Source organism: Eubalaena glacialis, chromosome 3 (genome assembly GCF_028564815.1).
Source record: "Eubalaena glacialis isolate mEubGla1 chromosome 3, mEubGla1.1.hap2.+ XY, whole genome shotgun sequence".
Taxonomy (NCBI): Eukaryota; Metazoa; Chordata; class Mammalia; order Artiodactyla; family Balaenidae; genus Eubalaena; species Eubalaena glacialis.
This window is the reverse complement of record NC_083718.1, coordinates 24,299,047-24,317,962: the sequence shown is the minus strand read 5'-3', so window position 1 is coordinate 24,317,962 and position 18,916 is coordinate 24,299,047. Positions and strand designations below refer to the sequence as shown.

Genomic DNA, 18,916 nt, shown 5'->3' with positions numbered 1-18,916 from the left:
GTTACCAGAGCGGAAGGAGTTGGGAGAAGGGCAAAATGAGTAAAGGGCGTCTGTTGTATGGTGACGGCTGGAAACTAAACTTGTGGTGGTGAGCATGCTGTAATATATATAGAAGTCAAAATATAATGTTGTACACCTGAAACTTATATGATCTTATAAATCAATGTCACCTCAATTTTTAAAAAAAAGAAAAGATATACAAATGGCAAATAGGCACATGAAAAGATATGCCACATCATATTGTCATCAGGGAAATGCAAATTGAAACAATGAAATACCATTATACACCTATTAGATTAGCCGAAATCAAGAACTTGACAACACCAAACGAGAATGTGGAGCACAGGAACTTATTTATTACTGGTGGGAATGCAAGATGGTACGGCCACTTTGGAAAACAGTTTGGCAATTTTTTACAAAATTAAACATATTCTTAACACACAGTCCAGCGTCACACTCCTTGGTGTTTACCCAAATGAGTTCAAAACTTATTTCTACACAAAAACCTGCACATGGATGTTTATAGCAGCTTTATTCATAATTGCCAGAAGTTGGAAGGGACCACTATGTCCTTCATTAGATGAATAAACTGATACATCCAGACATGGAATATTATTTGAAGCTAAAATGAAATGAGAGGGAATTCCCTGGTGGTCCAGTAGTTAGTACGATGCGCTTCCACTGCCGGGGGCCTGGGTTCAATCCCTGGTTGCGGAACTAAGATCCCACAAGCTGTGTGGCATGGCCTAAAAATAATAATAATAATAATAATAATAATAATAATAATAATAATAATAAAATTCCATGAAAAGAGATGGAGGAACCTGAAGTGCATATTACTAGGCGAATGAAGCCAATCTGAAAAGGTTACATACTGAATGATTCCAACTGTATGATATTTTAGAAAAGGTAAAACTGTGGAGACAGTTGAAAGATGAGTTATTACCAGGGGCTAGTGGGAAGAGGGATTAATAAGTGGAGCACAGAGGTTTTTTAGGGCAGTGAGACTGCTCTGAATTATACTGTAATGATGGGCAGGTACATGCCCTTATACGTTTGTCAAAACTTATGTGCAACGCCAAGAGTGAACCCTAATGTAAACTATAACCTTTGGGTGATAATAATGTTTCAGTGTAGGTTCATCAGCTAACAAAATGTACCACTCTGGTGTGGGATGTTGATAGTGGGAGAGCCTGTTGGGTGTGTCAGGGAGGAGCTATATGGGTTGATAGTAGGGGAAGCTCTTAGGGAGAGTAAAGGTAGGGCATGTATGGGAACTCTGTACTTTCCTCTAAATTTTGCTGTGTGTTTAAAACTGCTCCTAAAAAGAAAGTCTGTTTTTAAAAATCAACTAATGTAATTCCCCATATTTAGTAGCATAAAGTGGAAAAACCACATGGTCCTATCAATAGATAACAAAAAATCATTTGACAGTATTAATGCCCACTCATGATAAAACTCTCAACAAACTAGAAATAAAAGGGAACTTCCTCAGCCTGACAAAGTTAATATATGAAAAAATCTATGTGCAACTACATACTTAATGGTGAAATTTTGAATGCTTTGCCACTAAGATGGGGAACAATGCAAGGATACACTTACGATCTGTATACAGTATTCTGCTAGATACAGTGAAATAATACAAGAAAAAAAAATACAAATCATAAAGTTTGGAAGAAGTAAAACTGTCTCTTTTCACAGATGACATGATTACCCATATGAAAATCCTAAGGAATCCACAAATCAAGGACTAGAATTAATAAGATGAATTTTTTTGCAAGGTCTTTGGATATAAAATCAATATGAAAATTAGTTGTATTTCTGTATAATAAGGCAACAACTGGAAAATGACATTTTAAAAAATGACACTATTGACAATAGCATAAAAAACCTAAATAATTAAAGAAATAAAACATGTCATGGATTGGAAAACTCAGTATTGTTAAAAATGTCAGTTCTACCAAGACTGATCTTAGGTAAACAGTCTAAATCACAGCAGGCCTTTTCTTTTTCTTTTTCTTTTTCTTTTTCTTTTCTTTCTTTTTTTTTTTTTTTTTTGAAATTGTCGTGCTTATTCTAATGTCTGTGAAAATGGGAAGGATAGTTTAATCCAGAAATAGATCCACACATATGTCCAGTTGACTTTCTGAAGGTACCAAAGCATTTCAATGGAAAGGAAGGGCATTTCAATAAATAATGATTGATCCACTAGGTATATATATGGAAATAAAATGAACCTTGACCTTTCCTCATGCTATACAAAAAACTTAATCTAAGGTGGACCAAAGGGCTAAACATAAAACCCAAAACTATAAAGCTTCTATAAGTAAACACAGGAAAATATCCTGTGATCTGTAAGTAGCAGAGATTTCTTGGATCTGACAAAAAAGTTAATTATCAAAAAAGAAAAATAAAGGTGATTTTTAGGTTTAACTTAAATTTAAAACTTCTGCCCACTAAAAGCCAACATTAAGAAAATAAATAGGCAAGCCATATACTGGGAAAAAAATATTTCCAAATCATATATCTGAAAAGGGACTATATCTAGAAAACATAAAGAACTCTATTATTTAGTAATAAAAACATAAGTAATACAATTCAAAAAATAGACAAAACACTTGAGTAGAGACTTCCCAGAGGAAGATGTATGAATGGCCAATAAGCACGTGAAAAAGCACTCAACATCAGTAGTCATCAAGGAAGTGCAAATTAAAATCATAATGAAATACCACTACACACAGCAGAATGGCTAAAGTTGAAACTACTGATAACATCAAATGTTGGCAAGGATGTGGAGCTACCATAATTCATATACATTGTTGATAGGATGATATACCACTTTGGAGTAAAGCATGACAATTTTTAATAAAATTAAACTTATGTCTGTCCTGTGATCCAGCAGTTCTGCTCCAAGGTATTTAAGTAAGAGAAATGAAAATTGCTGTTCACAGAAGGATATGTACAAGAATGTTTATGGCATCTTGGTTTTAATTTTATAGTCAAAACCTGGAATCAACCCAACAACAGGCGAATGGATAAACATAACATGATATTTTCTTACAGTGGAATACAAATTGACAGTAAAAAGGAGCTAACTACTGACATATAGATTAACTTCAGACAGTATGATGAGCAAAAGAAGCTGAAAACTAAAGAATGCATATTGTATGGTTCCGTTTATATGAAGTTGTAGAATAGGCAAAATTAATTTATGGTAGAAAAATATCATCAGAAAAGAGGTTGCTCCTGAAGAAAGGATTGCCTAGGAAGGGGAAGCTTTCGGGAATAATAAGAATATTCCGTGACTTTAAAGATGGATGATTTCATTTGTCAAAACTTATAGAATTATACACTTACATTTTCATTTTACTGTATGTAAATTTTACCTAGAAAAGAAAAGTATATAAACAAACAAAATTCCACATTCCTTGCTGGAAAGAAATTTTTTAGTAAAGAAGGAGTAGTAGACTTTTCCTCAATAACAACAACAAGGGAATTTTTAAAGTAACTATATTAAAGATTTTGCAGTAAGCACAAAGAAGACAGGTAAAAAGTGACAGCAAGTGATTCTTAGTTACAGAGTTAAGAACGCAAGAGTTTTGACAAACACCAAAATGATGGAAAATTTGAATAGTGGAAAAGTCTTGGGGAAACGTCTGGACATGATACTTTAACCACATTGTACAGGAAGTCGTTCATCAGGTGTCCGTTGCTCTGAATAGTTCTAGAACTCTGTGTAGTCAGAGAAGTCAGGGTATAAAAAGAGATTTTAAAATCATTGGTTTGTTAAGAAATTGTAAAATTCAGAACTGGCCTAAAAGTAATGTAGTTTATCTAAGTCAAAGGCTTATGGGAAAGGAAGTCATCAAGGATGATGTGGAAGATGTGATTTGGAAGATATGATTTATAGAAGTAAATGTAGAGTTAAGATTTGACAGCTGCTGGTTAACCCAAATTCTGAATCCTGGCCCAAAGCTGAGGCTCTAACCAATAATATTTAAAGTTGTCCCTTGATGTTTGTTTGTAATGAAATTACTTTCTAAACTTGGATTTTTGGATGCCATTAGGTATGTTCACCAGATTCCCAGCAAACCTTCTGTTGTGCTTGAAAAATTGTCTCTTTTTTTTGCATTGCGTATTTGACCTTATAAACAGTCAAAGAAGTAGAGTGACCATATAATTTATCACCCAAATAAGCATCTTCTGAAAGTAGAAGAGGAGGTGCTGTTAATAACTGAAGTAGGATAACAGGTGTAAATGGACATTGTCCTGAGATAATTGGCTAATAGGATTTATGGATTAATAGGATTTACCCTACCTAAAGGATGCTTTTGAAATTTTTTTATTATAAAATATTCTCAAAGCCTTAGGATAATGCTGATAACCACAGCAGCATTTTTTTCTTACTTTCCTGAACTTGGCATTCTGACCGAGAATCTGCTTTTCATCCCTTAGTGACCATGTATACTAACTTAGGTTGCTGCTTTTGTTTTGTTTTTTTAGCTTTGCATTGTCAGCACCAGTAATCTGGAAATGGCTGTTAAGGAGAGGGCTGCCTTAGAGACAAAAGTTTAAGTATTTTTAAAAGTCTTTGAGCCAGTTAAGTAAAACTGGATAGAATTTAGCCATCACTTAAACAGATAGATACTCCTGTAATAATAGGGGAGCCTGACTTCAAATACAGATCTGTGGTAGAGGGACATAAATGACATACATATAAAAATATGGAAATATCTTCTTCTCTTGATTTATAAAGGCAATGCATTCTCAAAAAAAGAAGAAAAAAACACAGAAGTGTAGAAAGTGAGTTTCCCCTAAAGTTTTATAAATCTCCCTCTAAAGTTTGATGTATGTAAGTATACAGTATATGCCAGAACATAAGATGGTCCTCCCTCCAAATTATATTTGAGTTCTTATACTTTTTGTATTATAAGTATTCTCTCAGTTTATTTTGCATGACCAAGCCTGCTTGGTGAAGACTCACTGATTTCTGATTTCATTTTCTTGCGGTTGGAGAAAGTACTTTGTATGATTTTACTTCTTTTAAAGTTGTTGAGACTTGTTTTATGACCTAGCATTTGGTCTGTCTTAGAGAATGCCCCATGTATGTTTCAAAAGACTGTGTTTTGCTGTTGGGTTGAGCAATGTGTATATGTTAGTTAGGTCAAATCAGTTGATAGTGTTGTACATGTCTTCCATATTCTTATTGATTTTCTGTTTTATTGTTGTATCAATCACTGAAAGATGAATATTAAAATCTCTAACTATAATTGTTGAACTCTTTACCATTTCATCAGATTTTGCTTCAGGTATTTTGGTGCTCTGTTAAGGTGCATATGTATTTATATTTGTCATATTTTCCTGATACATTGACCCTGTTATCATTATGAAATGTCCCTCTTTGTTTCCAGTAGTATCCCTTATTTTAAATTTTCATTAATATAGCCATTCCAGTACTCTGTTGTTACTGTGGTAAATCTTTTTCCATCCTTTTACTTTCAACCTATTTGAATCTATGAATCTAAAGTGTGTCTCAGACACATGTAGAAATATATAAACAGCTTATAGATGAGTCTTGTTCTATTGAAGTCAGTCTGCAAACCTCTGCCTTTTTAAAAATTTAAGAAATTTTTATCTAATTGTATTTTTTTAATGAGGTATAATGACATCTAACATCATATTAGTTTCAGGTGTACAACATAATGATTCAATATTTGCATATATTGTGAAATGATCACCACAGTAAGTCTAGTTAATATCCATTACCACACATAGTTACCAAAAAAGTTACAACTTTTAAGATCTACTTTTTTAGCAACTTTCAGATATATGATTCAGTATTATTAACTATAGTCACCATGTTGTACATTACCTCCCCATGATTTTTTTGTTTGTTTTTTGTACATTTACAATTAAAAAAAATTTTTTTTATTGAAATATAGTTGATTTACAATGTGTTAGTTTCAGGTGTACAGCAGTGATTCAGTTATACGTGTATATGTGTGTGTGTGTGCGTGTGTGTGTATGTGTATATATATATGTGTGTGTGTGTATATATATATATATATATATATATATATTCTTGTCCATTATAGGTTATTACAAGATATTGAGTGTAGTTCTCTGTGCTGTACAGTAGGTCCTTATTGGTTATGTATTTTATATAGACTGACTTATTTTATAACTGGAAGTTTGTACCTTTTGACCCCTTTCACCCTCTGCTTTTTGATCAGTGGTTAGTCTATTCACATTTTATGTAATAATTGATATGCTTGCATTTATGCCTGTTGTTGTGCTATTTGTTTACAATATGTCTCATATCCTTTATTTTCCTTTACCTCCTTTCCTGCATTCTTTTGTGTTAAACAAATACTGTTTAGGATACAATTATTATACAAATTTTACTTAGTATAGTTATATAGTTAGTATTTGTATATTAGTATACAAATGTAGTATACAATTTTAATTTCTCTGTTGTTATTTTTAGGTATTTTTTGAGGGTTTTGTGTGTGTGTGTGTGTGTGTTGCTCTGGGAAATACAATATGCAGTTTTAACATATCACAATCTAATTAAGATTAATACTGAATTAATTCTGATAAAATATAGCAGATTTACTCCAATATAGCTCCATTTTCTCCTACTTCCTTTTTACTGTCATCAAACGTGTTACATTAATATCTGTGATAAACCTGAGAATATAGGATTATAATTATTGCTTTAAATAATCTTACTTTTTAAAAATGAAATGAAGAGAATAGACAAAAAAGTGTGTGTGTGTGTGTGTGTATTTTGTACACACCGTTTTTTATATGCACCCACATATTTACCATTTCTGGTGTTTTTCTTTTCTTGCTGTGGATTTTAGTTACTGTCTGGTATTATTTCCTTTTATCACAAAGAATGTGTTTTAGTATTTCTTCCTAACTTGTCTAGGAGCAACAGATTCTCTCTGTTTTTATCTGAGAATGTTTCCATTTCTCCTGCATTTGTGAAAAATAGTTTCACAGGATATAGAATTCTTGCCTGATGGTTTTTTCTTGTTAGCACACTGAATATGTCACTCTGTTGCCTTCTGACCGTCATTGTTTCTGATGAGATGTACCTGTTAATTGTGTTGCTCTTCTCCTACGTGTGATGAGTCATTTTTCTCTTGAAGCTTTTCTCTTGAATATTCTCTCTTTATCCTTGGATTTTGGAAATTTCACTATGATGTGTCTAGGTTTGATACTCTTTATATTTATCCTATTTGGCGTTTATTGAGTTTCATGGGTTAGTAGCTTAATTTTTTAAATCAAATATGGGAGATTTTTGGCCACAATTTCTTCCAATTTCCTTTTCTCCTTCTTTCTCTCCTTCCTTTGGGTCTCTCATTACAAATATGTTGGTGCACTTGACATCTTCCTACAGCTCTCTGAGGCTCCCTTCATTTTTCTTCAATCTTTTGTTCTCTGTGTTCTTTGGATTGGATAATTTCTGTTGATCTCTCTTTAATAGATCAGAATCCAGACTTGCTACGATATACTATCTAAAATATTCCCTGATTCTTTTCTTCAAATCTTCTCTTTAACTCTAGAGTTTCTACTTGGTTCTTTTGTATAGTTTCTGTGAAATTCCCTGTTGAGTCATTGTCTTTAATTCTCTGAACATATTTATAAAATCTACTTTTGAAGACTTTGCTAATGTATCATCTGTGTCAGTTTCTACTTACTGTACTTTTATCCTGAGTAAGAATCATGCTTTTTTATTTCATTACATATCTAGTAATTTTTGGTTGAAAACTAGATATTTTAGATAATATATTGTAGCAACTCTAATTTTTTTGAGAATTGTTTTTACTTGAGTAACTTGCCTATGCAACCACTGATGTCTCTGCTCAGTTTTTTTTTACTCTTTTATTTATTTTTAAGCTTGCTTCCTAGGGAATGTTCCTGTGTCTGCATAATTTAGTGGCCAACCAATGACTTAGGCAGAGATTGTACTCAAACATCTTAATCCAGAAAGGCCTCAGACTGATCTCTGTGTGGACTTGGGAAACACATACAAAGTTGCCGTCCGTTTTCAGGTCATCCTTAGCTTTTACTTTTTACCAGACTTTCTTAGGTCTTTCCCACCCAATCACATAGTTTTCCACTTAGGCAAGAATTTATGGAGAGTTTATTTCAGTCTTTTTATGGCTCTCTAGTTTCCAGGATCTCCCTGTTAAATTCCTAGCTGTTCTGCCAGTCACCTCAGACAGGACTACCTCTTAGGCTTGCAGAGTTGTGGGGTTTTCTTATTCTTTCCTGATCGAGTTTGCCACTCTTAACTAGCACAGTCACAGGTTTTTACCCACTGGTCCACATCCTGTCTGCCCCTCTGGCAACAAACAACACTGTTTCCATGACCAACCATACACTAGAAAAACTCTTTTTACCAACCAAGCTGTTGGTGATGGTAGAGTGTGAATAGCCTCTTGCAAAAAGGCCACTGAGTTCACCTGTCCTTAACTGAAGCTCTGGCAATTTTTCAACAGTAATCGTTTCTTAATTATTTTCTGCATTTGGCCCATTTCTAGTACCCTGAAATGGTTGTCTTTGACAATCTCGTACAGGTTTATACAAGTCTTTTGCAGAGAAGAATCACCAACCTCTTCACACTGCCATAACTGGAGGTCCTTTTCTATATTTATGTTTGTTTATTCAACTTTATTACTCGTATCTTCTGTATACCTGTTTACTTTTCCTTTAATTGGTCTGTCAAAGACTGAGAATGATTTTTTTTTTAACTTTTTATTTTATATTGGAGTATAGCTGATTAACGATGTCGTGACAGTTTCAGGTGCACAGCAAAGCAACTCAGCCATACATATACATGTATCCATTCTCCCTCCGACTCCCCTCCCATCCAGGCTGCCACATAACATTGAGCAGAGTTCCCTGTGCTATACAGTGGGTCCTTGTTGGTTATCCATTTTAAATATAGCCGTGTGTACATGTCAATCCCAAACTCCCTAACTATCCCTTCCTGCCACCTTTCCCCCCGGTAACCATAAGAGAATGATATTTTAAATAGTTTTGCATTGAATATTTGTATTTTATTTAAATGATATCATTGGGACTTTATTTATTTATTTAAATGATATCATTGGGACTTTCCTGGCGGTCCAGTGGTTAAGACTCCGCATTTCCAATGCAGGGAGCACAGGTTCGATCCCTGGTTGGGGAACTAAGATCCCACATGGCACACACCGTGGCCAAAAAAAATTAAAAAATAAAAAATAAATACTATCTTTATACGTTTTTGTGTGTATAAAATGTGTCACTTTGCCTAGTTTAATGCCTTAAATGCTACTGTTCTTATATTTTTCACTCATGCTGGATGTTTGCTTGGATTTTCCTTATGTTACTTCAGACTGGATTTAAATAATAGTGACACATCTGTGTGAGGGATCCCCAAGACCACCCCCAGGTTTGGTTTGGTGATTCACTAGAAAGACTCAGAGTACTTGGCAAATAGTTGTACTCATGGCCATGGCTTATCACAGAAAAGGATATAAAGCAAAATAAGCAAAGGGAAAAGTACATGGAGCCAAAGTCCAGAGGAAAACAGGTGCAAGCTTCCAAGAGTCCCCTCCCTGTAGTGTCACACAAGACTTGCATAATTCCTTCGGCAGCAAGTTGTAGCAGCACTTGTGAAATGTTGTCTTCCAGGGAAACTCATTAGAAACTCAATGCCCAAGGTTTTTACAGGGGGCCGGTTATGTAGGCATCTTCTGCCCAACACATACAAGAATTGGAAAGCAGGTAACCACATTGTTTGCACAGTCTAGGCACAGTAAACCACCTTTCTTAGTATGGGAACAATGGGAACACTCCCAAAATTCAAGTACCCAGAAGTCAACATTATAGGCAACCCTTTCTAAGGTTAGCAGTCTGAAACCTAGTAAATCTTTTCTGCATAGCACCCTTGTCTTTTTTTTTCTTTTCTTTTTTTTTCAGTTGAACTACTCCTAGTGTTTCATTCATGAGTATAATGACCAAATTTGTTGACTTTTTTTTTTTGCAATTCGAGGTTTAAAGCAATGATATGATGTTAAAGTATTTTCCCTTTAGTTTGGTAGATATATGATTTCATTCATATATCAAATTAGGGATCACCATTTATAGTTTTGTTTTCTGTTTCAAAAAATTTTTTTGTTGTTCCTTTAAGCCTAAAATAAAGTACATGCTTTTTTTGAAACTTTAATAGACAACAGTACTATACTTTCTCCACTTTGAATTACGTGCTTGGAGCAGTTTTGTATGTGACAGTTTTTTGTATCTCCTAAATATCATAATGCCTTTTTGTTTCTTTTTTCAGCACGATTACGTGGTGTTCATGATGGTCTGTTCACTGGACAGATAGATGCTGTGGATACTCTTAATGCTACTTATAGAGTAACTTTTGATAGGGCAGGGCTTGGAACTCATACTATCCCTGACTATGAAGTTCTTGTAAGTATTGTTTCATAATACACGTGTTTTATGCCTATTAAATATGTTTTGTAGAGTTTTCTTAAGGGTTGTATTTATGATAGAATCAAGATTTCAAGTCACAGAGGAAGAGATCTTTAGGGGTTTCCAGCCCTGCTTACTAGACTCCTGGAGCAGAACTATACTTAAGTCTTCCACATTTTCCAGAAGCTAGCATCCCTCTACCAAATTTAGTGTGACACAACTGATCACTCTTGACTAAATAATCTTGGGGAATAAGCTACACAACACTTTCATTTCAGCTGTTGGTATAGTCCTCTTGCAAAATGACTTTAAAAGTATGTTAACATCTTGCACTTCAAAATATATATTTTTGTATGTTCCTATTTTATCCTCAGAATATGCAGGGTGGTTGTTAATTACCCCCACTTTTTGCATGATGAAATTGAGACATAAGTACGTTAGGTAATTTATTCAAGGCTTTCAAGCTGGATTCTTGCCCTATTGAGACTGGAATCCACATCTTTTGAACTTCTGATATAGTCCATTAAACTACTGGACCATTATTTCATGATCATGCTTGATTTAGCAATGTCATGGAAATTATATACCTTTCTAATAAGTTAAAATATAAAGGATAAATATAACTCTAATAGTTTTCTTTTTAATGAGTAATGAACTTTTTATAACAAAACTGTTTGCCTCTAAGCATTATGGAAATTAAATTGTTCACATTTAGCCTCCCCTTTTTTCATTTCTTTGTTATAAACTTGATTTTTAAGGGTTGTGAACTTACAATTAAAAATCAAAATTACTTTATCTCCTTAGTGCAAAAATAGAAGAATCTTTTTTTTCTGATCTATACTTTTTAAAAAACTGTGACTCTTTGCTTATTGTAAGGGTTTCCTTATCAAACGTACTTTTAGAGAGGAGTAGGAGAGAAAGGAAATTTGGACTAAATATAGAGCAAGGTATACCAATCTTAATTTTTTTCGTTAAAGGAGGAAATCTTTAAACCTCCCATTTCAAAAAAGAAAAATTACTTTTCTGTTTCATTAATGTAATTTCCTTTATGAGATCACCCAAACATTTCTCCCTGGCCAGATAAGAATTGCCTTTAATTACAGTGGGTAATATTCAGATAGTCTTTAACACAGAGACAACCAAGGGTGGCCGTAGATCACTTTCCTTTCTTTCAATAGATCACTTTCTTCTGTTTTATGAATTCAACCTCTTAGTAACAGAGTAGTATCCATACTCTGACTTAAGTTCTAGCCCTTTGATCTTTGTAGGTTAATATATTTTATGATAAAATAGAACTGTTATAAAGCTAAAATGATTGGTAAAGTTCTTCAAGTTTTGGGGACTATTTTCTTTTCCCAAAGAGTAATGAGCCTCATGAGACGATGCCTATTGCTGCCTTTGGACAAAAACAGCGACCTTCTCGATTTTTTATGACTCCACCACGGTTACATTATACTCCTCCTCTCCAGTCACCAATTACAGTAAGTAATATTTTTTAGATGTCACCAGTAGTTTAAATGATTATTATGAATGTAAACTATGTTCTTATGAAATACACATCTATTACAGTAACTTCAGGAGGTGCCCACATTATTTTGAGTTGTCAGATATTAAATAAGAAGTTAATAAAGTAAATAAAATAGTTGCTTCAACTCTGGAAATATTTTCCTTTTTGTAGGATTTTTAATAGAATATGGTAATTATAATAGAATTTGCTCTTTATTTAAGAATAAGATACTTCCTTCCTACTGTATAGCACAGAGAACTATGTTCAATATCCTGTGATAAACCGTAATGGAAAAGAATATGAAAAAAAAAGTATATATATGCATAACTGAATCACTTTGCTGTACAGCAGAAATTAGCACAACATTGTAAATCAACTATACTTCAATAAAATAAATTTTTTAAAAAATAACATACTTCTGGGACTTCCCTGGTGGCACAGTGGTTAAGAATCCACCTGCCAATGCAGGGGACGCAGGTTCATTCCCTGGTCCAGGAAGATCCCACATTCCGTGGAGCAGCTAAGCCCGTGTGCCACAACTACTGAGCCTGCACTCTAGAGCCAGCGAGCCACAACTACTGAGCGCACGTGCCACAACTACTGAAGCCCGCGCACCTAGGGCCTGTGCTCCGCAGCAAGAGAAGCCACCACAATGAGAAGCCTGCACACTGCAACAAAGAGCAGCCCCCGCTCGCCGCAACTAGAGAAAGCCTGCACGCAGCAACGAAGACCCAACATAGCCAAAAATAAACAAATTAATTAATTAATTTAAAAAATAGATACTTCCTTTTGAAAAGTCAATGGTTAAATGATTCCCTTTTATTCCCACAGGATAATGACCCCTTATTAGGACAGTCACCTTGGAGAAGTAAAATTTCTGGCTCTGACACAGAAACGTTAGGTGGTTTTCCAGTAGAGTTCCTTATCCAAGTGGTAAGAATTGCTCTGAATATTTTGGTTATTTATTTAAAAAACTCGATGACTTTTGTGTTATTAAAGTTGAAAATTTTTCTAGGACCAAATATTTTTATACTTTTAAAAATCATTGTGTTGGTTTTCAGAACTCTGTTAGTTTCCAACAAGCTTGAAAATAAGTTATAACAGCAAAAAAAGACTTAGAGATCTATTTTTGTTGGGCTTTTCTTGGGTTTGGTTCTTATTATTTTTCTGTGTTAAGGACTCTAACCTTCTAGTATATGCTGTGTGAAACTGAATGGTTAACTGTTCATAAATTTTATAAGTATAAAGGTTTTTATTTAGTAATCTCAGTGCATCCTGCCATTATCAGTCACCTCAACAATTGTGGTGTGTTGGCCAGCTCTCTGGTTAGGAGAAACTTTATTTCTTTTCTGAGACTAGGAATAGCTATTCATTTGCTAAGAACTTATTGATTAGGCACAAAGAAATCTAAGGCTAAATCGAAACAAGTATAGAATTATTATATAGAACAATTTTCTTGAATAGACTGACTCTTAAGAATGTAATGAGCTGTTTGTTTTGAAAATTAGATTAAATAAATTATTTAGTTCGGTTTTTTATCAGTAATTTAATGTTTTATTTTCTTTTTATTTTCCTTTATTTAGTTTGAATCATAGTCTAATAATGTTTGATTTGTTTCTTTTCTTCTTGTTTGAAAAGAAAAACTCCTTGGCTTGGGATAGATAGAGTCTTTATAAATAAAAATGTTTATAGCGTAATCCATTAAAATATTCACAGGGTTACCTTTTACAGTTAATGTTACTTTGAGGAAAAGTATTATCATTTGTGTGTATGTGTATAGCATTTTTTATTCCTTAGTTGTATGTTGTTAATTATCCTTGGAATACAGAATTACATCTTTTAACTTCCAAAGGTAGATAAGATATTTTTATATGAAAAGTTAAAAATATGAAAAGAGCCAAGGCTTATCATTTTCACAAATAGGACACTTGTGTTTTAAAGAAATTCTTTCTTTTAAATAGTGGAAGTAAAAACAGAGCTAATATGTCATATTTGGGCAAGTGTGTGTAGGGGGAGATGGGGGAAAGAACAGGGGGTCAGGGAGAGGGAGAGAGGGGCTAGGGGGAGAGAGAGAGAGAGATATCCATCGATACACCAGCAGAGGGAGTCAGAGGCTAAATACTAGTACGCTACTTCTAAAGTATTGATGTTTTTATTGATGCTTAGATGTTTGCTTGCAGTGCTTAATTTTAACTTCAAAATCTACGTGTAAAAGCCTAGTTAAAACACTGCTTTCATTATTTTAAGCTATCTGGCAGATAAAAATAAAAGTCCTTTTATGTACTTGTCTTTTGTAATATGTAAAGTTTTATGAAACTCAGATCTGCTCTTGTTAAGCTGTGAGATATGTTTTTGTCTTTTTCTGTTACTGTTTTCTTTCTTATAACAAAATAAACATCATCATTTTTTTGCAAGTTTTGTAATTCATAGTTTACAATGAATTTTCTTTGTGAGGAAACTTTTTCTTTCCTGGGGTTAGGGATTTTGAGGAATCTAAAAGACTGACCCACTTCTTAGAGAGGACTCAGTTTTGAAAAGAATGAAAAGGAAACAGCGTGATTTTCTATCAAAAACAAGCAAGAAGGGACTTCCCTGGTGGCGCAGTGGTTAAGAGTCCGCCTGCCAATGCAGGGGACACGGGTTCGAGCCATGGTCCGGGAAGATCCCACATGCAGCAGAGCAACAAAGCCTGTGCGCCACAACTACTGAGCCTGTGCTCTAGAGCCCGCGAACCACAACTACCGAGCCCATGAGCCACAACTACTGAAGCCTGAGCACCTAGAGCCTGTGCTCCGCAACAAAGAGAAGCTACCACAATGAGAAGCCTGCGCACCGCAACAAAGAGTAGCCCCGCTCGCCACAACTAGAGAAAGCCCACACACAGCAACGAAGACCCAAGGCAGCCAAAATTAATTAATTAATTAATTAATTTTAAAAAAACAAGAAACACAAAACTGAAAATGGGAGAGAGACTGTTGCCTTCATCCCATCTTTTACTGCTTCTAACTCTGAAGAATCACACAAATTTTCATAAAACCCCAACAACTAGAGACAGGGTACCAGTCCAGAGCTCTGGAGATACTAATGAGGGTCAGTGTGAATAACTATGTAACATATCTCACCCGGCCCTCCCTCTGCCTGTATCAACTTAGGTCAAGTTTCTAGATTTTTTTTAATTATCAAAAATTTAATGCATATAAAAGCAAACAGGGGACTTCCCTGGTGGCGCAGTGGTTAAGAATCCACCTGCCAATGCAGGGGACACAGGTTCGAGCCCTGGTCCGGGAAGATCCCACATGCCGCAGAGCAACTAAGCCCGTGCGCTACAACTACTGAGCCTGTGCTCTAGAGCCCGCGAGCCACAGCTACTGAAGCCCGCACACCTAGAGACCGTGCTCCACAACAACAGAATCCACCGCAATGAGAAGCCCGCGCACCGCAACAAAGAGTAGCCCCCACTCGCCACAGCTAGAGAAAGCCTGTGCGCAGCAACGAAGACCCAACACAGACAATAAATAAAATTAATTAATTAATTAATTAAAAAAGAAAAAAGCAGACAGAGTTGTATAATGCACCTCTAGGTACCCATTATCTAGCTATAACAGTTATCAACAACTCCTGGCCAGTTCAGTTTCAGCTGTGCTCCCACCCACTTTCTCTGTTTTAGAAATCAGACATCATATCATTTATCTGTAAATATTTCATTATATATCTTTAAGTGGTAAGGGCCCTTTTTTTTTTAAGAGACATAACTATATTATCATTATTACATCTAAAAAGTTAACAAAAAGTCTTAATATCATCACATATCCAGTCAGCATTCCAGTTCTCCAGTTGTCTCTTAAATGTTGACTGTACTTTTTTCCCATTAACTTATTTGTTGAAGAAACTAGATTATTTGTCCATAGAGTCTCCCACAGTCTGGATTTTGCTGACTGAATCCTTGTGATAACATCCAACATATTCTTTTGTCTTTTATATTTCATGTAAATTGCTCATTGAATATAAAGGTTTGATTTGATTTGGGTTTTTTATTTGATTGGTGTACTTGTTTTTATGTGACTACTTTTATGTGTGGTTTTGTGTTCTAATAGAATACCCATATTATTTTATCTCTTTTTTTGTATAATGTTGGCTGGTACTAATTATCAATGCCTAGGTCAATTCATTCATTAGGATTGCAAAATGGTGCTATTCTTGTTCTTTGTTTAGTAGCTGAAATAGTTCTATAAGGAAAAACTTCCCCTAATCTATTATTTGGTTACCTAATGGCATAGTTTGTATAGTATAGGCAGGATAAATGCTTGACTCTTTGTCTTTGTTTTCCAGTTTATGAGTATGGTCACTAGTATTCTCCAACAGTGGTTAATTTTGTTTAAGTATCAGTCTGAACTCATGGATTTTAATGAGTTGTGGTATTTGTGCTTCAGTTAACTGTAGTTATTATTCTGATTGGTCCACACATTGTTCCATTTTGGACCAGTGAAAGCTTATTCAGGTTGACTCCTTAATTGTTTTGACATATCCTGGTTACAGGGGATTTTAAAATATCTTCTTCTCAGCCAGTCTGACTTATAAAATAGTGTCTGTGCTATATTTATATTGGAAACACTAAAATCTGCTAAAATATCTTGGTGAAAACTTAGAAATTTGACATCTACATGATATACTTAAGTGCCTGTGTTTATTCCAAAACATCTCTTCTTCATTGTCTATAGACCAGATTATCAAAAATTCTCATGATTAAAAAGGAACATATCAAGAAATTAAGGGAAATGAACACAGAAGCAGAAAAACTGGTAAGGATATTTTTTTTCTTTGTTTGCTTGTCTCATTTTAAAATGGTGGGCAGCTTCTATATCTAAAGATTTTAAAATATTTTATGGAAGAAAACCTTGAGATAAATGTTATTTTTAAATCCTGATTTGCTCTCGCTATCTCTTGTTATACTGAACATACGCTAAGTAAATTAGCAATGCAATACAGTTCATTACCCCAGACCTCCTTATGCCATTGAATAGGATTAATGGATATATGTTAGGTTCTTTGACAGTTTGCTTGAGTGTAGAATGCCTAGCATTGGTGCCTCTGACTAAGGAAGTCATATTAGCAGAGGTTATTAAAAGTGATTCAGAATAAATAAATCAGGAAATATATAGGCTGGTATCTTCAGGTTATCTTGACAGAGCTTATATCCTATTTTATTAATCTAATGAGTACAAAAATATGAGTCAATTTTATTCATAGGAGAGAATTATCAGAGTTTTTTAAAATGTAGAAAATACTAAGGATGTTTTTAAATTGTATTGAAAGTCATAACTTGCTTATGGATTTATAGGATGGTGAATAGATTTTATCTCAAGTACCATCTCCAATTGATTGAAAATGGTTGCAAGGATGTATGAAAGTAAGGGAGAGCTCAGTGAATGGGCTTGGGGGCAAAGGGCTGTAGTTAATTACCAATGTCTGTCATGAATGCAGGAATAGGGAGTTGTCGTAACATTAGTCATCTCTTGTATGGAATGGTGTGAGGGTAGGTGTGGGTAAATAGCTGGACAAGTAGTTACCTAACTGAATGAGGAACAGTCCTTTTAGAATTATGGAATTTTTTTATCTGAACATGACTCTGAATTATCTAATTTGAACCCATCATTTTTATGGAATTGAAAACTGAAGACCAAAGATGTCAAGGGATTTTGGACTAAGATTATGCTGCTATTTAGTAGTGCGGTACCAGAACAGGCTTCTTAGTCCCAGTTTAACTCATTTAGGCATGATATAAAGTTAGTATTGTCAGATACACAGGCTATCAAAGATTGAAAAAAAATAGCCATAACATATTGCCATTATATATCCTAAACGTAAGAATACTATGTGTTTGCTTCTTTCCTACTGGACTCTAATTCTTATCTTGGTTTCCATCAGTTCTACTTCTACCCTTTATTCTATGCCTTTTCAATGCTCCCCCACTACATTTCCTCTGATCATTTTATCATCTCTTCCACCTTGATGTATAATCAAATTATTTAACTTTCATGTCACTAGCTAAGACTTTTCCCTGTATCTACGTTTCACACCTTAAAGTACTGGACTTGCCTTAGCCTAGTTAGTGTTACCTACTTTTTCAAAAAGGCCTGTTTTGATGTTGGTTTGGCTTCTTGGCATATGGGATCTCTGTAGAAATCTAACTGACTTGATAGGCTTTATAATTTATTTATGATTAGAAATAATTACCATTATAAAAATTGAAATACTGTAAAACTGTTTAGTTTAATATATGGTATAAATATGTTTTTATGCTTAGCATGTGGATTTCTTCTTCTATGCATATACTTTCATATGTTGTTTTTTGAAGTATACTTGATTTACAGTTTTGTCTTAGTTTCAGGTATACAGCATATTGATTTAGTATTTTTGTCAGATTGTATTCCTTTATAGGTTATTACAAGATACTGCGCATAATTCCCTAGTGCTATACAGTGTATTCTTGTTGCTTGTCTACTTTTTATATGATAATTTGTATCTGTTAATCCCATACCCCTAATTTATCCCTTCCTGCTTTCCTCTCCCCTTTGGTAACCACTAGTTTGTTTTCTGTATCTGTGAGTCTATTTCTGTTTTGCATACACATTCATTTGTATTGCATTTTAGATTCCACATATAAGTGATATTATACAGTATTTGTCTTTCTCTGTCTGACTTATTTCATTAAACATAACATTCTCTAGGTCCATCCATGTTTCTGCAAATGGCTTTTTTTCATTATTTTTTATGACCAAGTAATACTCCATTTGTGTGTGTGTGTGTGTGTGTGTGTATGACACATCTTTGTAAACCAGTCAGCTGTTGCTGGGCACTTGGGTAGTTTCCATGTCTTGGCTATTGTAAATAGTGCTGCTATGAACATTGCGGTGCATGTATCTCTTTGAATCA

At 34.3% G+C, this 18,916-nt stretch overlaps 1 protein-coding gene across 2 annotated transcripts in view; it reads left to right on the top strand.

The window, feature by feature from the left end:
- The window catches only part of LIN9 (lin-9 DREAM MuvB core complex component), a 105,100-nt gene that overhangs the window by 54,683 nt on the left and 31,501 nt on the right, over nt 1-18,916 (top strand). For both annotated transcript variants that reach the window (XM_061185370.1, XM_061185369.1), the window contains 4 exons: nt 10,340-10,473; nt 11,838-11,957; nt 12,815-12,916; nt 16,702-16,782. In XM_061185370.1, the coding sequence (XP_061041353.1) occupies nt 10,340-10,473; nt 11,838-11,957; nt 12,815-12,916; nt 16,702-16,782 (437 nt within the window). The remainder of the gene's footprint in view (nt 1-10,339; nt 10,474-11,837; nt 11,958-12,814; nt 12,917-16,701; nt 16,783-18,916) is intronic.